Source organism: Primulina eburnea, chromosome 16 (genome assembly GCF_022965805.1).
Source record: "Primulina eburnea isolate SZY01 chromosome 16, ASM2296580v1, whole genome shotgun sequence".
In the NCBI taxonomy this organism is placed as follows: Eukaryota; Viridiplantae; Streptophyta; class Magnoliopsida; order Lamiales; family Gesneriaceae; genus Primulina; species Primulina eburnea.
Genome location: NC_133116.1, coordinates 8,563,052 through 8,589,338, shown reverse-complemented (window position 1 = coordinate 8,589,338; position 26,287 = coordinate 8,563,052). Strand labels below are relative to the sequence as shown.

At 39.0% G+C, this 26,287-nt stretch overlaps 1 protein-coding gene and 1 pseudogene across 1 annotated transcript; both read right to left on the bottom strand.

Moving 5' to 3' along the window:
* Nucleotides 1-1,110: 1,110 nt before the first annotated feature.
* Nucleotides 1,111-9,042, bottom strand: LOC140817155 (homocysteine S-methyltransferase 1-like; annotated as a pseudogene).
* An 11,979-nt stretch (nt 9,043-21,021) lies between these two features.
* Nucleotides 21,022-24,073, bottom strand: LOC140815987 (uncharacterized). Its single transcript, XM_073175053.1, has 5 exons — nt 23,299-24,073; nt 23,113-23,226; nt 22,429-23,043; nt 21,524-21,810; nt 21,022-21,033 (listed from the first exon to the last, which is right to left on the bottom strand). Exons 1-5 carry the CDS (start codon nt 24,071-24,073, stop codon nt 21,022-21,024), a joined length of 1,803 nt encoding a protein of 600 aa, XP_073031154.1.
* Nucleotides 24,074-26,287: the final 2,214 nt, after the last annotated feature.

Genomic DNA, 26,287 nt, shown 5'->3' with positions numbered 1-26,287 from the left:
TAAAGTTACGAGTTTACCTTAAAAAAAAAGAGAATCTATAGATTGGGAAAAATTCTGAGATTTGTTCTATTTATTATATGATCAGTTATTTACTGGGAATTATTTTGATGGACCACGATCCCGTTGTTTTTACATACGAATGTTTTCCACGTTAAAAATCGTCATCATCCTTTATTTTGCCTCATTGTGATGACTGGTCTTTTAGTTGATCTATTTGATAATGTTCACTACTTGTTTCCACAAATGAAAGAGAATATTTTTCACTGTGTTATTGATTTATCTGTATCTATCCCAACAATTTCGATGAAAATTATTCTTATCACATGGTATAGTACTTTAGTTTGCGTTCTAAATTGAAATTGGAGGGGAAATGGCTGTTTTTTTTCGCAAACAACGTTGAGTAACCGGTGGGTGGCTCCTAAGCCTGACTCCATAAAATTTCAAGAGTCTTTTGTTAATTTGCTTTTATAAGATTTTGTTCATCCGGGTGGTCAAAATTTTAATATCAGTTTTATGGATTGATTTTTTTCCCCATATATAATCATATTTTGCAAAAACTTGTGTGAGACGGTCTCACATGTCGTATTTTGTGAGACATATATTTTATTTGGGTCATTAATGAAAAAGTATTACTTTTTATGTTATGTTAAGAGTATTACTTTTTATTGTGAATATCGGTAGGGTTGATTCGTATCACAGATAATGATTAGTGAGACCGTCTCAAAAGAGACCTACTCATCATATTTTCATTGTGCATTATATCGCTGACGTGATTACTAAGCCGCTTAAATAAGATTTGATATACAATTTAGTCAAAATTTGATATTTAATACGATAATAAGTTGTTTTATCTTTTCAAGCATCTGACTACTTCATACATGTTCCACTTAACTCGGGGATATAGCTCAGTTGGTAGAGCTATGAATTGTAACTAAATTGTGGTACATAAGGTTCCGGATATAGGAGATCGTGTGGCCATACTCGACGGTGATCCTCGAAGCCATGGATGAGTACCGAACCATCGTGTTCTCTTTAGCGTAATAACTTGTGCTCTTATGGCTATGAATTTAAAATTTGAAAAAAATATAAATGATTTAAGCCCCTACCCTTTTCCTATAGAAGATAAATGGGAGATTTTTTAAAACAAATTAATCAATAAATAATACAAGCCATAACCTAACATTGAAACAACAACACAAGCTTAAATAGTTCTAAAATCCTTTTTTCTCATCTCTTCTTCAAAACTTTAGAAACGGCTCGAATAGTACAAGGCGTAGTCCTACAGCAGCCTCCTATGAGTTCCGCTCGAGCATCCCGCCATTGTGTTGCAAAGATCTCGAATTTTTCATGGTCAAAACACTTGGATGGCTGGAAATTCCAGGGGTATTTCAAGATCAAATAATACAAGTAGTGATGGATCATGAGCTAAAGTTTGGAACTCACCCGCCATTTTTTAGTCACGCCATCCCATGTCTCACCACAGTTTGGGTACACAACTATGGCCTTCACAGTGCACTGCACATTGTACACTTTCATTCAAAGAATTGATCATAAATCAGCTTTGTTACCATTAAATTTTTAATTACCTCTTTGAACTTCTATACAAGTGTAAGAACAAAATGAGGTGGTGCACAATTTATTCCAACTGGACCAACTCTGCTACTTTTGTTGATTATGTCAAAGCACTCCTCAAAGCTTTCTCCTGAGGGATCATTTTCGCCATCGACTGAGCTGAAAAAAATCCGAAGGGATCTCGACTTTTTCTTCATCAAGCAACTCGACACAAGCCTGCCATTTGTTTCTCAGATCATGAAACTTTGATCACAGGAAAGAACTAAATGCCTAAAGCTATTAAAATATTAGAAATTGAGCTCCAAGTCCAATTGTTGGCAATTTCCGCAACCAGGATGGAACTGGTGGAGAGCGAGTCAGCTTAAAATGACAGTAGTTTTCATTATTATTTTGTTCGAAAATATGAAAAGAGTACCTGCGCCTCTAGTTTGTTCGGAATGGTCTCAAAAGCAAGTAAATCGGGCCTCGCTTCCACGAGAACTTGCAGCCTACATCGATGGAAATTCTTTAACTTCTCCAGAGTTACATCGGGCACATAATTCCCACTGCAACGCAAAAACACTCCATTTAAATTATTGGACATTCAAATTATTGAAACCATTCGTAGCAAAGACTCAAGTTCACAAGAGGCAACAAAAAAAGATAGTTATATACATTAACATGGTCCGGCAAGTGTAAACCGGGGACTAATAACTGATATCCAAGGAGAGCACATGCAATTTGAACAAATATTAAGCAAACAACGAAATACATTGGGATGCATATTCCAGGGATCTTGATTCTTTACCTCAAAATTGGAAATAATATAAACTACCACAATTAACAGTCTTATATTCGAAAAAAATCGACTTTATATTTGAAAACTGATGCCAAAAGGTAAGTTATTTGAGCAAACTTTCTTCTCACCTGTACTCTGAACCATCGGCAAGATAAGCGCCATAGCTTCCTATGGATGCTGCAACCAAAGCCCTGTTGTAATCGTGTCTATGGTGACCGATAACTTATCACGGGCTTCAACAGCGATGCTCACGCTTTTGGTGAGCAGCGATTCTGCTTCCTCCATGGACAATCCCCTGGATAGAAATCCTGGCAGAGTTGCCTGTTCATTCACAAGATAAATCAAAATTTTTCAACTTATTTCCATTTAAACTTGCAGAATTAGGCCATTTCAGTGGGTGTAAAATCAAATAAGAAGACAGCAATGGTGTGGACCTGATATGATGAAGTTACCAATATATCTGCACCAGCCTCCAAGTACTCCAAATGTACCTGAACCAACATGAACATGAATATATATTCCACCTCCAACATCAAATTTCAACTTGAAAAATAATCTTTAAATGGTTGCATAGCATCAGCTCCAAAACTTGCTCTCACCAGGATGGCTCAATCCATTTTGGAAAGGTAAATGGGAAAAGTAGAAGATGATGAAATCAAAATATATTCATTTCATATGTGTTAAACCCTAAAATACAACTATTTATGCTGATCTGAGCAGAGAGAAAAACCAGAGTTTGTTGAAAACAAACTTAACGACATTTCTATCTAGATTGTTCTATACAAATGGATTGGGCTTTCTTCTTGTCATGGGCCGAGAGTTCTTTTACAGTAGTGGGCTGATCAGAAGGACTGTTAACTTTATTGTTATGGGCCTCTTCTTCTCTAACATCCGCCCTCAAGTGAAGCGAGGGATGAAAAACCATGCTGAACTTGGATCGTAGTCGGAGAAAAGCAGGAGCAGACAATGGTTTGGTAAGTATATCTGCAATTTGATCAAATGTAGGAACATATCGAACTGAAAGAGAGTTTGATAGGATCTTTTCACGAACGAAATGTAAGTCAAGTTCTATATGCTTTGTTCGAGCATGAAGAACCGGATTGGCACTCAATGCAATTGTGCTGTTATTATCGCACCACAACACTGGAATAGGAGAAGGAGGACAATGTAATTCAGCCAGGAGAGATTGAATCCATAATAATTCGGCAGTAGCATTTGCAAGACTTCGATATTCGGATTCTGTGCTGGAGCGAGAGACAACAGATTGTTTCTTAGAGCTCCAGGAGATAAGTGAGCTGCCAAGAAACCAACAGAAACCAGAGGTCGATCGACGATCATCAGGATCGCTACCCCAATCCGCGTCACAGTACCCATGGAGATGAAGCTGTGGTGATACACAAATGTTGATGCCAAGGTCCAGCGTACCGTTTAAATAACGTAAAATACGCTTGACAGCCTTCCAATGAGTATGAAGAGGAGCCTGCATGAATTGACACACTTTGTTGACGCTATAGGCAATATCCGGTCTAGTGATAGTCAAATATTGAAGAGCTCCAACGGTGCTACGGTAACGAGTAACTTCTTCAAAAGGGTCCCCATCTTTAACAGAAAGCTTGATACTCGAAACCATAGGAGTTGGGAAAGGCTTTGCCTGATGCATATTAGTTCGTAGAAGCAAATCTTTAGCATACTTTCTTTGAGAAAGAAAGAGAGAACCATCACTTGTTTTGAAAACCTCAATGCCCAGAAAGTATGAGATATCGCCCAAGTCTTTGAGAGAGAATTGAGTATTCAGTTGTTGAATAATGGAATAAATCTGCTGTGTGTGACTTCCTGTAATTAAGATGTCGTCAACATAGACCAGAATATAGATAATGGAACGAGAATCAGACTTAATAAATAGTGAGGAATCTGCGCAAGAGGCAGTGAACCCCATGGTCTGCAGCGTAAGACGAAGTTTGTCGAACCAAGCCCTTGGGGCTTGCTTGAGGCCATAGATAGCCTTGTGAAGTTTGCAAACCAGAGAAGTGCTTGCATTTTTGACTTCAAACCCTGGAGGTTGCTGCATATAGACTTCCTCTTGAAGAGAACCGTGAAGAAATGCATTATTCACATCGATTTGTCTAATACACCAATGTCTGGATACAGCAATGTTAAGAACAACACAGATGGTGGTTGGTTTCATTACTGGGCTGAAGGTTTCAGTGAAGTCAAGACCAGGAGTCTGTGAGTAACCCTTAGCGACGAGTCTTGCCTTCTGCCGAGCAATAGAGCCATCCGGATTGGTTTTGGTTTTGAAGACCCATTTACAACCAACAATGGGTGTATCCGGAGGAGCAGTGACTAGAGACCAAGTCTGATTTAGAATGAGAGCATCATATTCTGATTTCATTGCTTGAGTCCAAGCAGGGTCTGTTGTGGCCTCGTGAAAAGTGGATGGTTCACGAGGGAGGAGGGAAGCAGAATACATCACCTTGGGTTTAAAAATACCGTCCTTAGCTCGAGTAGTCATGGGGTGTATGTTCACCTGAGGTGGATGAGGTGTAGTCTGAGATTCAAAGGGAGGGGAGACAGAGGTGGAGGATGAAGAAGAAACATTGGGAGATGAAGTAACAGATAAAGGGGAAGAGGGGGAGGCTAAAGAGGGAGGGGCAGCAGGGGACCGTACCCACATATCTGTTGAAGAATGTGTGGGGACATGTGGGAGGTAAAGGGGAGTAGGAACTGGAGGTGGAGTGTTTGTGGAGGGGCAGTAAGGTATAATGGGCTGCTGTAGATAAGGAAAATGAGTCTCATCGAATTTCACATGACGAGAGATGTATAATCGACCATTGGAGCTGAGACACTTATAGCCTTTGTGGATATCACTATAGCCAAGAAAAGTACAAGGAGTGGATCGATATTCAAGTTTGTGATTATTGTAGGGGCGGAGGCATGGAAAACAACGACAACCAAAGATTTTTAAGGATAGAAAATTAGGTGGTTTGTTGAATAGTGTAGTGAGGGGAATGGCATGTTGATGGTTGGAGGAAGGGAGACGGTTGATAAGGAACACAGCTGTAGAGAAAGCAACTTCCCAAAATTGGAGAGGCATAGATGCATGAGCTAACAAGGAAAGACCTGTTTCAACTATATGCCTGTGTTTGCGTTCAACGACGCCATTCTGTTGGGAGGTGTATGGGCATGAAAAGCGATGAAGTATCCCATGAGTATGAAGAAAACTTGTTAATTTACGGAATTCTCCACCAGAATCGGATTGAATGATTTTAATGGATTTATTTAGTTGAAGTTCTACTTGGCGTTTGAAATGTAGGAATATCGTCTGAACTTCAGATTTGAGTTTAAGAAAATAAATCCATGTGTAGCGACTAAAGGCGTCGACAAAACTAACATAGTACTTATATCCATTTCGAGATGGTGTATGAGCAGGGCCCCATACATCAACATATATAAGTTCAAGTGGTTCTGAGCAAACTGTTTGGGATAAGGAAAATGGGAGTCTGTGGCTTTTACCAAGTTCACAAGCAGAACAAAAATCTATATTTTCATTGCAAGGAAAACGGACATTACATCGCAATAAAACATTTTTGACTATTGCGAGAGAGGGATGTCCTAATCTAGAGTGCCATTGAGTTAACACTGGAGAAGAGGTTGTATGTGACTTGACTGTAGAAGGTGATCTAGCACAAGTGCTTTCTGGAAAATTAGATGAACTGAGACAAGTAGCTGAAAGAGTTGAAGCAGAGACAGGTATGCCAAGATTGAATCGATATAGCCCATCATGTAAGGTTCCTTGGAGAAGAGTAACTTGAGTGGCACGATCCTTCACAAGACAAAGATTGGGATGAAACTCAAAGAAAACATTATTATCCTTTGCAAATGTACTCACGCTAAGAAGATTTTTGGTGATTTGGGGAACTCGTAATAAGTTCTTCAGAACAAAAGTTTGTGATGAAGAACTAGAACGAAATTTAGAATGGCCAATGTGAGAGATAGACAGACCTGCACCATCACCCAGGTGAACCTTACCACTTCCAGAATATTCGGAGCCGAGACTAAGGTTGCTGAGATCGCTTGTCACATGATGAGAGGCCCCAGAATCAGGGAACCACCAATCATCTCCAGTAGATGACGTACTAGTGGTTGTATGTAGTGTAGCTGGAGGATAGGGAGCTGATATTTGATTTGGGCCTGGGAAATGTTGTTGATTCTTCTGGATATATGCTTTATCAAAACGATAGAAGCAGATATTCGCAACATGACCATGTATACCACAAATTTGACACACTGGTCGATTGTTACGTTGTTGCCAGGTCTTTCGACCACCTCCTCGAGAATATCTGCCACGACCACGGTCACGTCCATTGGAGGGAAATCTAGACGTTTGATGAGAGTTCTGATGTAGATTCTTATGCTGCGGTGCTGCAGTGGTTGTGTTAACCATGGGCGTTGCTGCCTCATTAGGAGTATTGAAGGCTTCCAGCCGGCCTTCATGTGAGAGGAGAAGAGCACCAACCTCAGAAAAACTTAAAGTGTCTACACGGGAAGTAACGTGAACAACCACTGAGTCATATTCGAGACCTACACCACCAAGGAGATAGAGGATTTGATCTTCCTCTGCAATCGGGTGGCCACAGGCTGCAAGCAAGTCCATGTAGTTTTTCATTTTGGACAGATAATCCTTCATGTTTAGAGCACCCTTTTTCTGGGTTTGAAGCTGCAGCTTATATTGCATAACACGTGCTTTCGATCGGGAAGCAAAGAGATGAGATGTGCGGGTCCAAAGTTGAGTAGCCGACTCACACCCGATAATTTGGCTCTGGATGCTTTCCGACATGGATGCAAGAAGAAAAGAAAACAGCAGCTGATCTTGCCGAACCCAGGTGACATAATTGGGATTAATTATTTCTGGTGCACCATTCTCGGAAGCAAATCGAGGAGGTACTGGAGGATTTTCAAGGATGAAGAAATCAAGACCCAAACCCCGATCCCAGCGAGCACTTGTAAATGCCAAAGAAGATAATTGTCATCGTTAAGTTTTACAGATGTAATCTGATTTGCAGGATTAACAAGAAGGAAGCTGGGATTGATGGTTGGGGCAATAATAGAGGCTGAGGCCCCAGAAGTGGATCCGGTGTCGGCCATTTATGGCTCTGATACCAAGTGGGAAAAGTAGAAGATGATGAAATCAAAATATATTCATTTCATATGTGTTAAACCCTAAAATACAACTATTTATGCTGATCTGAGCAGAGAGAAAAACAAGAGTTTGTTGAAAACAAACTTAACGACATTTCTATCTAGATTGTTCTATACAAATGGATTGGGCTTTCTTCTTGTCATGGGCCGAGAGTTCTTTTACAGTAGTGGGCTGATCAGAAGGACTGTTAACTTTATTGTTATGGGCCTCTTCTTCTCTAACAGTAAAACTTGAAGATCTTAGGAAATTATATGCATAAAAAATTGAAATTATTTTTTATTTGTCTTGCTGAGAAAGTAATGTATAAAGTTATTTTTATGCTTTGCGTCCAAAAACAGCTATTCGTACGTTAGGACCTCGGTCTTTAGTGTCGACAGCCTTTGGTTCACTTCCATAGCCCGAACGAGATCCGTGAACGATTTTATTGGCTCGTATCACCGCAGGGTTACGTGGTGGAGCCAAGACCAAGATCAGGTGAATAAATTGGATCGGATAATTCGATCTTAGCCTTGGAAAATTTACCCTGAGGGACCATTCAAGTAATCATATGTATTTCACATGTGCGCAAATGGTCCTGGATGCTTGTAGAACAATGCCCCAAGGTAGCATCGAACAAATTGGATCAGGATACAAAATTTTAATTCATGTTTTCAGAAGGTCAAAGATTAATTGTTATCTATATTTTCTTAAGAAAATAAGTTCATGGGCAAAAATATATTAAAATTTAGTAATTCAATTATTATATGCGAGAGCAAAATCTCAGAAATTCCAAAAAAATATGGCTTTATGGTTACATTACATAACTATTTTTAGCCTACAACTATGTTGTGACAGCTGTCGATAGCGGAACAGGAGAGAGCTTGGAAAGGAACGCAGATTCTCACGTATAAGCTATTCAAAATTATTAATTAGACTTTCATATATTATGCATGGAATTGATTTTCAAAAGAAAAACAAAACATAACATTTCCATGAATCTGACCCGAAGGATACAAAACCTTATGCACAGAATAACCAATTTTTGTTAATTTAAGAACATAAAATCTTGCAAATCTAATATATCAACAAAGTCATTTTTGGAGTTTACCCGTTTGATGAGATAATTGGGGTCTTTGACGAGGCAGAGGGCGCTCCAAAGAGGGTCGTTAATGGAGGCGCCGTGTCTCTCGAGCTCGCCACCATCCACTACGGCGCAACCGACGGCCTTCCCTATCAGATCCTCCAGCACATTATTATCTCTCCCCATATTTTTCCAGAACAAGGGGTTTCCAAAGAAGGAAGAACAAAGAAACACGTCGAATCTGTTTGGGCGTTTCGGGGTATTTAAGGTATCCGTCGGCTTGGAATCTGCTGACTGGCATTAGCTTGTGAACGTGAACGGGTTCTTATTCAAGATTGTTACTTGGCTCGACTTTGGGGTTTATTTAGAAACTTCGGTCTAGCCTACGCTATAGTTCGGTAATTTTGCTTGTCAAGCTAAATCTTACCTACCTTTTCTTTCTACATTTCCTCTCTCGTTTTTCGTTTTGCTGAAATAATGCTGTTCATTATTTTTATTTATTGTTTCTCAATTTATATATCATCAAACACGAAATTCTTGAAAAAATTATTTTCGTCAAAAGACTGGTGTTCCCACAGATTATCTGAGATATTTAGTAAATTAAGAGATAAACAGCTGTATATCTTCATAGTATTCTTATTTTTATTGAGAAAACAACTGTTAATTAATAGCATAAATATTTTTGGTATATAAAAATATACAGTATATTTAAGAAATAACATATTTTGGAGTTTAATTTCGCACACCCTTGTTGGTTTGGTGGATTCTTGCATCGGTCATTCGTTTGACAAATATGTATACTCTAAATATGAGATGTCATAGAGGTAATAAAGATTCCGGTGGTATATCAATTAGATTATTGTTATATTTGTCACGCCCCAGACGGGGTTGATTGACACCGGCGTTGCTTTCAAATTTACATTCGAAAACAACAAGCCTCAAAGTACAGAATTCAGAAACCAGTCTTTTTATTCATAAATACTGAATATTTCAATGTCTGATACAAAATCGAATCACTAATATTTTACAGCGGAAATGTAAAACCAACATAACATCTTAACAAATACAGTGGAATAAACATAAACTAGAACTGATAAACAACGGTCTTCTTCACCAGCCCCAGAATTGAATTTGTTCTTCTTCTTCTAACTTTTCTTCCTCGTTCTTATCTGATATGGGTTTGGTGGGTGAGTGATATGATTGTCACTCAGTAAGCAGGGGCGAGAATAACTCCCAGTTTTCGAAATCATTTTCAACAGAAATAGTAATACAATAATATACAGAAACTCTTACTTTCAGAACAGAAATCAGAATTCAGAAATCACAGGTTTCATAACAGAAATCAGAATTAGTAAGCACTAAGCACGTTAGTGAATTTCATGGTTAAACTGATATCAGTCCCCTATATGTTCTCTCTTCTAAGAGGTGAGGCCAGAATCAGAATTCAGAAATGTCATAATATATATTCCTACCATTAGTTCATTAGGGAGTTTCAGTGCTTCAAAATCATATATCAGAAATTAAACATTCAGAACTGTGCTTTAAAACATAAATTAACAAACTGATTTAAAGATACTTATACATAAGCCCACTTACAGTAATTTGCTAAAGTTTCGGTTGAAGTCTACTGGAAATCTGGTTGCTCTCGCTACTGGATTTTACATCTCGAACAAGGCACTCTCTTAGCTCGAAAATTTAAGTAATAATCTCAATATTTGTGTAAACACCAATTCAGAGACTTGAGGGTGTTATTTATAGGCCAAAATTAGACTGTTAGACTCCCTATTAATGGTCATAATCTGCATTTAACAGTCTTCATTCCATTTTAAATTCTTCAGTTACAAGTAATGAGATGGATTAGTAACTGTCTGCTGGAATCTCATTCTTCTGCTGCTGGATTCTGTCTGCTGGAAAATACATGTCTGCTGGAAAAATACTAGCTTCTGAAATATGAGTTGCTGTTGAAATTTTGATAGCTGCTGAAACAAATCTAGCTGCTGCAATATGCTAGCTACTGCTGGAAATTCAGGTTCTCACAATATTTGTTTGAAGTCGTATCAAAAGTTCAAATTCATAAATGACAGCATTAATTAGTAGTTTTATTTGTATTTATTTTTTATGTCGATTCAACTCGCAACTGCTAGTACACTTTGGTATACACTGGATAATTTTTCAAGTTAATAAGTATCCTGCAAACTATGTTAAGTAGGTAAACTATACTGAACAACCTATGTGAGACGGATTCGTTAGAGAAAATATTAAAAAGGCAATTGAACTCATAACTATTAATCAAACAATCACAAGTTTTACCAACTCAAATGAGAAACAGCCGAAAACTAATATGAAGGCATAGATGTACGAATAGGTTAAATATTAGGTAACGAATGCTTCTAAATATATTGATCTGATGAAATATGTAAAATATTTCTCTCTTTTTTGTTTTGTTTTGCATTTAATATATTATTGAAATAATTTGTTTTAAGCCGGAGACTTTTAATCCATGTAGTTCCTAAAAATGCATATAAAAATGGATATTTGTCAATATATCTTGAATTCATATTTTTTTATTGAATCCCACAGATGAAGATAAATGTCTATATTTAGATTCAACTTTAGGGTATTAACCTAACTTTAGGACGAAATTTCCTGAATTTTTGTAGTTGACACCAAGATCTCAAATTTATGACAACATCTTAGGTTCAACTCAATTTTAACAAACTCAATTTTAACAAACACCACTAACATTCAAATTTTGGGAAGATTACACGCTTGGTAGTATTATATTTTGATAACAAACACCACTAACATTCAAATTTTGGGAAGATTACACGCTTGATAGTATTATATTTTGATTATATATATATATTATTTGAATTTGAATGTTCGTGTAAATCCAATTCATTAATTGAAAAATTTAAAATACATTATTAAGATGAATAGAAGTCAATGAACACCGAACTCAAAATAAATGTGCAAAAGCAAGGCAACGTGGTAAGTGTCTCCTAGATGAAAGGTCTAAGTTCGTTTATAAAGGATGTTGAGTACTTGTCAGGAGTACGATTTTTGTTTATTAATATTTTCTTGAAAGAGTTTGTCATACAAGACATATCCAATGTGATTTATTTAATTAACATGGGCTATTGTATTTAAATGAATATTTACCCAATATACACAAGAAGACATTGTGGATTATTACATCATTAAAAAAATCTAAAAAGGAAACAAACCTCACCCCCATATAATAATAGATTTTCTCAATATAATAATAATAATAATAATAATAATAATAATAATAGATGTACCAAATGGTTGACGCGTTTTCTAACTTTAATTGAATTAAAGATACTGTTTCGAGGGGGAAAAAAAGAACTAAACTAAAAGGTTAACAAAAGAAATGCGTACTAAATCCATTTAATTGTAATTCCGATATTGTAAAAACCCAATTTCACCACATGCTCCAAGTGGTTAATTGATAGGTGCGCAAAATGAGAATTTCTCATTTTTTCTTCTACCTTAGGAAATATAAGGAACTAATTAACACTCTAAAATTTTCATCAATATATACGAACATATCTCTTTAAGATTTTACAAAAGGCCAAAAATAAACCCCAATCACTATAATTATCAAACAATGGAAGCCTAGTGAGATATGATTTCATGGCTCTCTATGTGTGCTAAAAAAACCGAGATTAAGTGGCGATAAAACGATATTAAGCATGCAGTGGGAGTAAAACATAGAAATGTGATTAGTCGGTGATCAAAGGAGATTAAGCGCGAAACATGAGAGAAACGCGAGAATTTGGTCAAAAATGTGAAAAACTCGATTTTGGGTTGAGTCATGCCGAAATATTCAACATGTGTATTTGGGAGAATATGAGGCATGAAAGTGTGGGGATGTTGGATGACTTCTCTTTAGTTTTTGTCAATACTAGTTGGTCCTATTCATGTTTAGTTTGTAAAATTTAATGGTAACTTCACTTTTTTTTTTATACGTATCTCGAACTCGAGACTATGTCTCTGAGCAAGAGACATGTGACGGTAACTTCATTTTTCTTACAGATAACAGTATTTATTAACTTAATTAGAGTGTTTTATTCTACGTGTAGTTGTTATGTCCATGTAACCATTTTATGACCAGGGAATGTTTCAAGTCCGTGTCCAATGCTTTGAAAACCTAAAATTCTCTGTATAATATTTTCATATTATTAAACAAAAAAGAAAAAGTAAATGGTTCTTCGCTTGCTGTCACTGGGCCCGGCATCAATTTTGGTTGGTGAATAAAAATAAGAAAGGTTGAATAACTGGGAAATGCTGGGAAAATGGACATGCCAGTTGTGAAAAATTATTAGCCGACGAAATCAATTCAGTGGTAGCTAGGGTTCGTACAAATATTGGGTATTTAACGCTTGTAAATTATAAACGTAGAAGCTCGGCCTTTGGCCAAGTATTCCAATTATAAGACGAGGTCTCGAGTTCGAAACGTGAAGTTGCAAACACCTCACCCCGATCAGTATAAATAAAAGTTCATATTGTAGAGGAAGGAGGACTGACTTTGGAGATCTATGCTATCGTCGAGTATAATTTATATATAGCTTTATATCATAAAAATTACTGCAATTTTTATAAATCAGATAGGCACCTATTACAAGCCTTTATGTAGATTACATTTATGAAAGAAGCTATCTCAAATGGAGGTGTAATGGGATAGGTTAGGTGGGTTTTGATGGTTTTATTTATAAAGCAGTCCAAACTCCAAATATAGGCCAACAAATGCTGAAACTGCATACATATTGCGGTTTATCCCGTTGAGGAGATTATGCTCATATCTTTCAAAAAATGTATCAATAAATACGCGATCGAAAATAAAAATGTCACACGTTAATACATAAGGGATTGAAATCGATGTTTTGTTCGATTTTTGAGAAAGATAGTTAAGTTGCCATGTCTTAACATAAAATTTATTTGCAAGGTGTTCGTCTAATTCCTTAATATTGATAATATACATACAGGGGTGGAGTTACTCTTGGGCTGGGATGGACTCCAACCACACCTATTAGTTAAAAATTAAAAATAGAACAACCCCCACAAATCACAACATATTCACGTCTATTGGTTGATTTATTGTTTTTATTATGAAATTACTCGACTTTGAGGTAAATTCGAAAACTCTAAAATTATGTCGAATATTTAGTTGTGATTATTTGAACTGCGATAATATCGATTTATTATGTATATGAATTTCCGAATTTGGATAAAAATCTATTGTTATGTGATTGGGATTTTGGAGCAAGCGTGAATATAATACCAAGTTCTCTTTACGAGAAACTTGAACTGAGCAGGTGAAGCCCACAGAACTAATCTTGCAGCTGACAGATAAATCGGTCAAGGTACCGTTGGGTTATGTGGAAGATGTTGAAATTCAGATCGATAAAATGAGGCTTCCATCAGATTTCGTTGTACTCGACATGGAGAATAGTCAGAATGTTCATGTCATTCTAGGATGACCATTCTTGGCTACTGCTGGAGCCATAATTGACGTGAAACGAGGAAATTTTACCATGGAGGTCGAAGGTCAGAGGATGGAGATTAAGGCATCCAAGAGATCACACGACCCATCTTGAACAGAACTGGTGATGGTCGGGCTGACAACGTTAAATTAAGCACTTATATATTGGGAGGCAACCCAATCAGTATTTTTTTTATGCTTTCGTTTTTTCTTTATTTTCAGTAGTATAATTGTTTTTGCATTTTTATATTATTAAATTATGCATGTGAAAATTAGACATTGATATGTGTTTTATTATGTAGGTATAGGGTTGAAAAAGATGTGGAAAAGAGCTTAAGTAAACAGAATTTCGGAAGAACTGGCGCCTAGGCACCCATGAATCAGCGCTGCAGCGCCAGTATTTTCGAAGAACGGGCACTGCAAATCCATACACCGAGCGCCGTAGCGCTAGACTTTCAAAAAAAAAATAGAAGCGCCAGCGCACCACGCATTAGGGGCCAACATTAAGCGTCGCAACGCTACTTATTTTGCGCCGCGGCGCTGGGTCGTGTATAAGAAAAAAATGGGGCTTTTGAAAACATTCTACCTAACACCAACAAGCGTCGCGGCTTCCCTCCATCGGCCACCACAATAGAAATCTTTCCTCCCACATATTCTACTCTCAAAACTCTACAATACACCATACTTCTCCACACAAATCACCCTCAAGCCTATTCCATCTTCATTTCTCACATGCAAGGCACCTCGGGCTTAAGAATTTCAATGAGAGTTTCAAAACAAGTCGACCTGAAATCGATTGCAAGAAAATTTTGGTCCCCCATCACAAGGTAATTAATTGTGTGTAATGTACCATACTTTTGCTACTTAAAATTTGCGGAAAAATTTAAGATTTTCTTAAATAAACGAGAACATTCAAAATTCGATAAAAGAAGTAAACTGTACGTCTCACAAGTTGTTGCAACCAATGATTTGAAATTTAAAGTTTGACCAAAGTATTGTAGGTTTTCATAAAACTTAAAACATGGCGGTCCTCAGGTTTAGCCTCCTGCTCAGTCCAAGCCTGCTCCTCGGTCCCCACCTTCAGTCTCCTCAAAAACATCCTCACCTGCATCGATCATGTCTAGTGAGTCTAAAAACTCAACACGTATAAACTTGAGGTAACAAGTACTAACTACATAATAAAATCACATACAACTTTAAAATATGACATACATACTTAAAACTTGAACTTGCATGACAAAACCTGAACATACGTACATACATGCTTAGACGTGCCATCAACATAAACTTTTCTTAAACATGCTTGTATACTTGAGCATACTTGAACATACATAACTTCATCATTTTGCGTAGAGATATGTTTCAATGCAAGTGACACATAACATAATCACTTGATCAGACTAAACCATAATATTGGGATGACGGGGACGTATCCACTGCCACATACATGAGATCCCCGTTCATAATTTAACTCTTTCCAATCCTGATCTAAACCCGTTCAAATTTAACGGGCGGATTGGTCCCCGTTCATAATTTAACGATTTCCAATCCTAAACATAATTTGGTCACAAGACATTTAGCATACCTCAAAAACTTAAAAACTATTTTCTTGCACGTCAAACATACTTACTTGGCGTTGAGGGATTCGTTGAACTTCGATTGGGGCCGTTGCTGCACATACTAACATGAATTCAAATGATTAACTTGCATAACTTAGACGTAGGTATTCGTCCTCACCATCGAATTAAATAAATAACTTAAGACATTCTAAAACACTCGGGACTTGACCTCATATAATCATTGCGTTGAACCATGATATGAAAACCCAAGAGCACAATAAAGTTTTCCCAAAACAGGTGCTACACGAACCCCGTGCCCAGGTCTGGCTACGGGTCGGTGTAGGTTCGCTAAAAGACTTACCGAAAAGAGGGAAGGACACGTACCCCGTGCTAGGGTCCGTGTAGGGGTCCGGGTAGCCTCGCAAATTTGACACCGAAAAGTAACAAACGCACGGACCCCATGCCCTGGTCCGTGTGGGGGTCCGTGTCAGCTCGCAAAAAGGATAGTCAAGAAGAAACAAAGACACGGACCCCGCCAGGGTCCGTGTCCGGGTCCGTGTACCCTCATTGGACGAGAAATCACGAAAATTCTGTACATGCCATGTTTATTATCCTAGACTCGATTATACAGACCATGAACTGACACCCCGATGCCCATCCTAGCATTCCATAAGATCGAACCAAACTCGTACAAACGCCCCAAAGCATCGATGTTCGTGACACAAAAATACGGCAAATGACATCAAATCGTTTCCTATTACTTCTAATTAATCCCAATGCCTATCGACATGAAATAAAACCTCAATAATACTCCCAACATCATTACCAATATACCTATACGCAGCAACGATCAGCCGTCGATCCCCAACGAAGCCTGCAACATTAAAACTTCAAGATCGCATCAATATCATAATTTTCAAAACGCAGTTTGAGCAGTCCCACGAAAAACACCATAACTCACTCAATTTTCATCCAAAAATTTCGAATCTTATATCAAATCGAAGGTACAGAAAAGTTCTACGTTTTTTGTGTTGAAAGTTTTCTCAAAATCACGACCGAAAAATCGCAGTTTTACAAATGACAGCAAAAACGTAAATTTGTGATCCAAAAACGGTTACAAAAGTGATCTAAATATAATTGCTCAAACTTCTATACATCACACGTGTATTTTTACGCATAAATAACAATGTAACGCATAATATGACGAGATCGATACAGAAACAGAAGAATATACGTGCCTTTGATATTTAAAAATACCGTAACGACGATACCGAAGCGGAGATGGCGTGAGAATTGATCCGGGACAAACATGCCGCTAAAATCTTTGAAGAAAACATACGAAAATTGCTGGGAATTTAATGGGGAAGTGGGGCGGCTGCTTCTTGGAGTAAGAACCCTAGTTTCTTTCAAATAAAAATTTGAAGATGAGTGGTGTAGTGTGTGTTGTGTGTGTGTTTCATGTTTTCTAGTGTGTGTGCGTGTGTTTGATAATAATTAAAGGAAAAAAATTTTGCTTAATGATAATTAGCCACTAAATAAAATGTCAACTTTCAATTAACTTTAGCAAAATTCCTAATTAAAAAGCATCCACACTAATTTTATAAAATTTTCTAATTAGCACAATAAAATACCAAAAATGCTAACTGTAAAACTTTTAAACTCTTAAATTACTAAATACATAAATAAGGCTTTAAAATACTAAAATTAATAAATTAGTTAAAATGTCTCAATCTCAACTTAAAATAAAATACCACATTTTAAAAATTGCCAAACTCATCACTGATCTCTATTCCTCGATCCCACCTAGAATAATCGCCTGAAATATGACACTTGAAAAATATTTTAATGTGGCATAAACATAAATAATTTTAAAATAATGCATTTAAATAAGTCATGCATGACTAATGCTCATTTAAACTTAAATAAATGACTCAATAATTAAATAAATGCATGGGTTATACGTGTACAGAATTCGAGCACTACATTGTGTGTGGTGTTGTGATTCTTGACTTTAATGCTTTGAATTTGAAGGAATTGAGCTCTTGGGTTTATGCATATAAGTTGATCGATAAATTGCCTAACTAAGATTTTTCTTAAGAATTTTTGGATTGGAGCATTGTATGTTATAAGAGAATTACTGAGCGATTGATTGTTTTGATATTATGGTGAATATATATTGTTGGAATATTGTTGCTGCGAGGCGTTGTTGTAAGGACAAGTGCTATCAAGTAAAGAGTTATTTGAGTTGAAGCATGCCGCCGAAAAATAAGAGTAAGCGTGGTCAGCCAGGGGATGGTGAGTCGTCTGTTGCTAGTTTTAATAGACGACGGTTTTGGGATGCAGTTTCCGTTGAGAATAATACTAAATTGCTAGAAAAAAAATATGCAGCGGGAGAGGGGTATGAATCAGAGCTACCTAAATTGTGATACCTTGGTTCGTGCTCGGGGGATACATTGGCATGAATTTGTGAAGCCCCCTACAGATGATATGATGTCCCTTCTTCGGGAATTCTATGCCAATTTAAAGGTTAAGCATGAGGACTATCACGTGAAGATAAGGAGACGGGTGGTTTCTTTCGACAATAAAACGATCAACTCGTTGTACTCGAGACCGAATTATAACACCGACGAGTACATGATGTTTATGAGAGAGGCATTGTAGCGCCCTTACCCGAGCCACTACTAAACAGACTAATAAACATGCACCATTAAACTTAATACCAACAATTAAACAGCGGAAACCAAATACGTAATCATCTTACAACCCAAATGAAAACAAAGCAATAACGACAGTCTTAAACATTAATACAACCATAACAAATACAAAACATAACCCTGAACGAGAAAACGATAAACCACAGAAAACCTCCATTGGATCACCACCGAAAACCCAACTGCTCTAGCCACTGCCCTGGTCGTCCGAACCGTCCAACCTAAGACCTGCCCCGTGGAATGGGGTGCCCAAGATGAAAACAAGGACGTGAGCGACAATCGCCCAATACGAGAATGTACGAGTATACAAACTGATATGATGCATGCAAAATGCAATATGCTCGGATATCAAGGATCAAGTCAAGAATCTCATGCTCAGTCTAGAGGCGCCTGAGTGTGTAGTCTCTGATCTGCCCTAGGCATGTTTTGGCTCCCACACTCATCATCAAGACGTGGACCTGCAATGTCCAGGTCATCAGAGCCCGCGGGTCCCGTCGGACACTGTAGCTCTCGATGCCCCATCGTCTACAATACAGAATAGGGCTGAGCGGCCCCAACAAACGAGGTATATCTCAAAAGATATCAGGCTCAACATGATATGTCATGCATAATATGCCAAAGCAGTAAAACATGTATCATGCAACAGATAAATATGCAGCATATAAGTGTGTATACTACGCTTGGATATCTCAGTCAGTACATCACGTACCTCACTAAAACAATCTGACAGAAAGCTCTGAACCTAGACAATACCAACATAATGAAATCACTAACAAACCAGATCAAACATGCTACAAAGATCTCCCTATGATCCTTAAATCACTATCTAAGGATTTAGGATTATACCTGCGTCCGTCGTCAGCTCGCTGATGATGTCTCGATCTCAGTTCACCGACCCTCCTCGAGTCGACACTAGCTCCGAAACTTCCCGACACCAAAGTGCCCTAGAAATTGACTAGAAACTATGGTAAAACTAGCACTTTCTCTGAAGAATGCGGTGAAGGAAACAAAAGAATCGGCTTCCATTTATAGGCTGCATCCGGACTATTTCAGAAAATCCGAACCAATCTTATCTGCCACGTGTCGGAATCTCATTGGTCTAGTTGGATTTCTCGAGATAATGTAATCCGAAGTAGGTCGGGTTATCCATTTAAAATTCGGTGGATACCAACAACTTGATCCCGAATTATTAATCCTTAATAATACTTAAATTAACAACTCATTAATTATCTCTTAATTAATATTTCATTCAAAATAAGAATTCGGGTCATTAAATCCTCCCATCCTTACAAAGATTTCGTCCTCGAAATCAAAACTGAAGTACAATACAACTGAATAAAATACAACTCAAAACAAATGAGGATACTCTGAGCGCATACGACTCTCTAACTCCCAAGTCGCTTCTGCAGTACCTCGGCGTTGCCATTGCACTAGAACAAGTGGAATGGTCTTGTTTCTGAGCTTCTTCTCTTTCCTACCTAGGATTAAAAGCGGCTGCTCGACATAAGTCAAGTCTTCTTCAAGTTGAACGTCTGTCGGACTAAGAACGTGCGACTCATCTGCTACATACCGTCGTAGCAACGATACATGAAAGACATTATGAATGCTGGACAAATACGGCGGTAAAGCCAATCGATACGCCAAATTTCCAACACATTCCAAGATCTCAAAAGGTCCGATGAATCTTGGGGCTAGTTCTCCCTTGAGTCCAAATCTCATCACCCTGCGGAACGGTGAAACTTTAAGGAAAACTTTTTCCCCTGACTGAAACTGTAGAGGTCTACGCTTGGTATTCGCATAACTCGATTGATGATCTTGTGCAGTTTTAATTCTTTTCTTGATCAATTCCACTACGTCAATCGCTTGTTGCACTAATTCAGGTCCTTGCACTTGTCGTTCTCCTACTTCGTCCCAAAACAAAGGAGTACGACAACGTCTACCATACAATGCTTCGAACGGAGTCATACCAATGCTACTGTGGTAGCTATTGTTATATGCAAACTCCACAAGCGGCAGATGATCATGCCATGCTGGTCCAAAATCCAAAGCACAAGCACGCAACATGTCCTCGAGTGTCTGAATAGTCCTCTCAGACTGACCATCGGTCTCTGGATGATAGGCAGTACTCAGACTCAATGTCGTTCCCAACGCTTTTTGAAAATTTCCCCAGAACCTTGAGGTAAAGCGTGGATCTCTATCACTGACTATACTTGTTGGCACACCATGATATTTAAGAATCTCTTGGATGTATAGTCTTGCCATGCGATCGAAACTATATTCCCGACTATACGGAATGAAATGTGCTGACTTAGTCAGTCGGTCCACAACAACCCAAATTGCATCACAATTCTTAGAAGACAACGGCAAGTGGGTGACAAAATCCATCGTTACATGCTCCCACTTCCAGCAGGAATAGGAAGATTCTGAAGTAATCCTCCTGGTCGTCGATGCTCAGCTTTCACTTGCTGACAAACCAAACACTTGGCTAAAAACTGGTAAACACTTCTCTTCTTACCTTTCCACCAAAACTTGGTCTTCAAATCCTTATACGTTTTCATGCTTCCAGGGTGGATACTCAACTTACTCCTATGAGCTTGAGATAAAATCTCGTCCCTCAATTTAGAATCTTCTGGAACTACGATTCTACCTGACAAACACAAGGTTCCATCTGCTTGGAACGCAAAGCCAGATGTGTTGTCTCCGTTAGCTAACCTTGCTAACTTTTCCACCTTCGGATCAGAAAACTGAGCTTCTCTGATTTTGGCATACAACATCGGTTCAGATAAAATGCTCGTTACTCGAATGTGTTCCATTCCTTTCTTATGACGGAAGTGAAATCCCAGAGAGCAACAATCTTGTATTACACTTGATATAAAACTTGTCTGAAGTGCAGATAATCTCACCTTGCGACTAAGAGCATCAGCTGTAAGATTCGCTGATCCTGGATGATACTTGATTTCGCAATCATAATCCTTTAACAAATCCATCCATCTTCTTTGACGCATGTTCAACTCTGCTTGAGTAAAGATATACTTCAAACTCTTGTGATCTGTAAAAATCTCAAATCTCTCTCCATAGAGATAATGTCGCCAAATCTTCAAAGCAAACACAATAGCTGCCAATTCCAGATCATGAACCGGATAATTCTCTTCATCCTTCTTCAACTGTCTGGATGCATATGCAATCACATGACCATTCTGGGTTAAAACGCACCCAAGTCCTTGAAGTGATGCGTCAGTGTACACAATGTACCCTCCTGATCCAGATGGCAGAGCTAAAACTGGTGCCGTTGTCAAACGTTGACGCAGTTCATTGAAACTATTTTTACAATCATGAGTCCATTCGAACTGCACATTCTTACACGTCAGTTGAGTCAATGGTTTGGCAATCTGAGAAAATCCTGAAATGAATCTCCGGTAATAACCTGCCAAACCTAGAAAACTTCTTATCTCTTGAGCTGATTCCGGTCGTGCCCAACTCAACACTGCTTCGATCTTGCTAGGATCCACTGATATCCCATCTTTGGATATAACATGTCCCAAGAAGACAACTCTGTCGAGCCAAAACTCGCACTTGTTCAACTTAGCATACAGTTGGTGATTCCTTAAGGTTAGCAACACAATCCTTAAATGTTGTGCATGCTCTTCAAGGCTATGAGAGTATACCAGTATGTCATCAATAAAGACAATGACAAACTTGTCAAGATACTCCTGGAATACTCGGTTCATCAAATCCATAAATACTGCTGGAGCATTCGTCAAACCAAACGGCATCACTAGAAACTCGTAATGCCCATACCTTGTTCGAAATGCAGTCTTAGGGATATCACGTTGATGAACTCGAAGTTGATGATATCCAGACCGTAAATCGATCTTCGAGTACACTGAAGTCCCTTGCAGTTGATCAAACAAATCATCAATCTGTGGTAATGGATATTTATTCTTGACTGTTACTCGGTTCAACTGCCGATAATCTATGCAAAGCCGCATAGACCCATCCTTCTTTTTAACGAACAACACTGGTGCTCCCCAGGGAGACACACTGGGTCTAATGTACCCTTTGTCCAGAAGATCTTGTAACTGTTGTTTCAACTCTTTCATCTCTGTTGGTGCCAATCTATAAGGCGCTCTGGAGATAGGTGCGGTTCCTGGTACCAACTCTATCTCCGCTTCCACTTCCCTCTCTGGAGGAAATCCAGGAATTTCATCGGGGAAAACATCAGGAAATTCATTGACAACTGGAATATTCTTCACGTCGATTACATCCTTTGATACGTCAACAGCATAAATGAGGTATCCTTCTCCTCCTTTTGCTAAAGCTCTTTGTGCCTTTACAGCAGACACTACTGGCATTGGAGGTCGAGCTCCCTCACCAAAGAAGAACCAATTCTCGTCTCCTTCTGGACGAAACTGAACGAGACGTTGATAACAATCTACCGTCTCTCTATACTTAGTCAATAGGTCGATTCCCATAATACAATCGAAATCTTCCATAGCCAATATCATCAAATTGGCAGACAAGTAATTTCCCTCAAACTCTAACAAACAGTCTACTACAAGTCGCTTAGCTAAAACTTCTTGTCCCATCGGTGTAGACACCGACAACAGAACATCTAATGACACGTAGGGTAGTTTATGCTTCTTAACAAACATTGATGCTATGAATGAATGTGATGCCCCAGTGTCAATCAATACATATGCAGGAATACCACATAAAAGAAAATTACCTGCAATGACTCTCTCGTTATGGTCCTCAGCTTGCTCTTGGTTTAAGGCAAACACTTGCCCCTGAACTCGTGGGCGTTGCTGAGATCCTTGCGATATTCCTCCACGACGAGAACCTTGAGCAGGAAAACCTTTCTGTTGAACAGTGGCCTCAGGCTGTTTTCCACTATAAGACTATGTCATAGAACCTCCGCCTCCACTCTGATTCTCCAAATTAGGGCAATCCCTCTTCATGTGACCAAAACCACCACAATTGAAACATGCCCCCGTTGCTCTTCGACAATTCTCCGTCGGGTGATTACCTCCGCAGTGGCCACATTGCATCTTTTTCCTGCCAAAGCTGTGCACCCCTCCAGAACCGGAAGAAGAAGAAGATGCAGACTTCTTGAAAGACTGACCCCTTGGTCCCAACGAACTAGAACTTTTGCTAGCTTGCATAGCCTTTCTCCTAGCAATACTGATCTCGGCTTGACGACAACGATTCACTAATCCTTCGTACGAAGTAGGATCATCACAGACAGAAACCCGATCAAAAATTTCCTGGTTCAAACCATTCAAAAAATGAGAATATTTTGCTGCAGAATTCTCACTGATGTGAGGAGCGTACGGCAACAGATCCGTAAAACACTTCTGATAATCCTCAATGTTCGAATCTCCTTCCTTAATGGTCAACAGTTCCATCTCCTTCGCCTGGCGAAGAGCTGGCGGAAAGTGATGATTGATGAAGGCCTGACGGAAATGTTCCCAACGAATCCGCCCATGCTGCTGAACTAGAATGGCAGAAACAGGTTTCCACCATTTCCGAGCTTTTCCTTGGATCATGAAATCAGCTACCTCCATCTTTTCATCCTCGTCATAGTGCAATACTCGAAAACACTGCTCCATGATATCAACCCAAGCTTCAGCAACATCAGCATTCTCATCTCCGGTCAACGGTGGAGGTCCAATCTTCATGAAATCCATAATGTTGACACGATTCCTACGTCTCCTTTCATCATGATCTCGATGACGCCTTCCGTCACGATCTCTACGACGATGTTCTCGACCAGCCTCATCGTCGCCATAACGGCCATGTCCCACACTACCGTGACTGCTTCCATCTCCTGACATCTGAAAGGAAACTAAAATCAACTTCTAAATCCTCAAAACAGAATAACTAATGTCCCAAAAATCTTTGCATGCTCTGATACCACCAAATGTAGCGCCCTTACCCGAGCCACTACTAAACAGACTAATAAACATGCAACATTAAACTTAATACCAACAATTAAACAGCGGAAACCAAATACGTAATCATCTTACAACCCAAATGAAAACAAAGCAATAACGACAGTCTTAAACATTAATACAACCATAACAAATACAAAACATAACCCTGAACGAGAAAACGATAAACCACAGAAAACCTCCACTGGATCACCACCGAAAACCCAACTGCTCTAGCCACTGCCCTGGTCGTCCGAACCGTCCAACCTAAGACCTGTCCCGTGGAATGGGGTGCCCAAGATGAAAACAAGGACGTGAGCGACAATCGCCCAATACGAGAATGTACGAGTATACAAACTGATATGATGCATGCAAAATGCAATATGCTCGGATATCAAGGATCAAGTCAAGAATCTCATGCTCAGTCTAGAGGCGCCTGAGTGTGTAGTCTCTGATCTGCCCTAGGCATGTTTTGGCTCCCACACTCATCATCAAGACGTGGACCTGCAATGTCCAGGTCATCAGAGCCCGCGGGTCCCGTCGGACACTGTAGCTCTCGATGCCCCATCGTCCACAATACAGAATAGGGCTGAGCGGCCCCAACAAACGAGGTATATCTCAAAAGATATCAGGCTCAACATGATATGTCATGCATAATATGCCAAAGCAGTAAAACATGTATCATGCAACAGATAAATATGCAGCATATAAGTGTGTATACTACGCTTGGATATCTCAGTCAGTACATCACGTACCTCACTAAAACAATCTGACAGAAAGCTCTGAACCTAGACAATACCAACATAATGAAATCACTAACAAACCAGATCAAACATGCTACAAAGATCTCCCTATGATCCTTAAATCACTATATAAGGATTTAGGATTATACCTGCGTCCGTCGTCAGCTCGCTGATGATGTCTGGATCTCAGTTCACCGACCCTCCTCGAGTCGACACTAGCTCCGAAACTTCCCGACACCAAAGTGCCCTAGAAACTGACTAGAAACTATGGTAAAACTAGCACTTTCTCTGAAGAATGCGGTGAAGGAAACAAAAGAATCGGCTTCCATTTATAGGCTGCATCCGGACTATTTCAGAAAATCCGAACCAATCTTATCTGCCACGTGTCGGAATCTCATTGGTCTAGTTGGATTTCTCGAGATAATGTAATCAGAAGTAGGTCGGGTTATCCATTTAAAATTCGGTGGATACCAACAACTTGATCCCGAATTATTAATCCTTAATAATACTTAAATTAACAACTCATTAATTATCTCTTAATTAATATTTCATTCAAAATAAGAATTCGGGTCATTACAGGCATACCCCTATGAGGTGATCATCACCACACTTTGTGGGCCGAACATGGTTTGGAAGCTAAATAATCAACGAGCCCCGGTCACATTTCCAGCGACATCATGAAGATAGAGACATATAATTGATATCATTTTATAGCCTCGCGGTTGATTTCATCTGGTCATGTGTCAGATGTGACGAAGACGAATGCAGCTTTGGTTTACTGTATCATCACCGGCAAGTCTGTGGATGCCAATCGGGTGATCATGGCTTCGATCTTGCAGGCTTCTTGGGGCACCTCTACAGTTAGCATGCCTCATTCTTCGACCATCACAGATCTTTTTCACATAGCAGGAGTTACATAGGATGATAGCGAGGGATATTTGCGGATGAAAGATTATATTTCACTGGTTGAGGACCTCCCGAGGAATAAGAGACAGAGACAGATTGAGAGTGGTCCAGACGAGGCTTCAGGGAGTGGAACACATCCACAGCCCTCCCCACAGACACCACACGAATGACAGGCATGTGCAGGGAGAGGACATACCGCACACGAGCGTTTCGATGATTTAGAGCACATGATGATGAAATAGTGGCGAATCACATGCGAGCACATGGATTACATGCACGATTTTACTCATGTGCTTGCATAGTGCTTCCCTGCGACCAGTGT

What these genes read in the sequence shown, in the direction of transcription:
- LOC140815987 (XM_073175053.1), bottom strand. Translation starts at nt 24,073, where the DNA reads ATGGATTTCATGAAGATTGGACCTCCACCGTTGACCGGAGATGAGAAT. An exon ending in GAATCAGAGTGGAGGCGGAG is followed by an intron (nt 23,227 to 23,298) that starts GTTCTATGACAT and finishes TTCCTGCTCAAG; the next exon opens with GTTCTCGTCGTGGAGGAATA. An exon ending in CAAAGGGTACATTAGACCCA is followed by an intron (nt 21,811 to 22,428) that starts GTGTGTCTCCCT and finishes TAGGTTTGGCAG; the next exon opens with GTTATTACCGGAGATTCATT.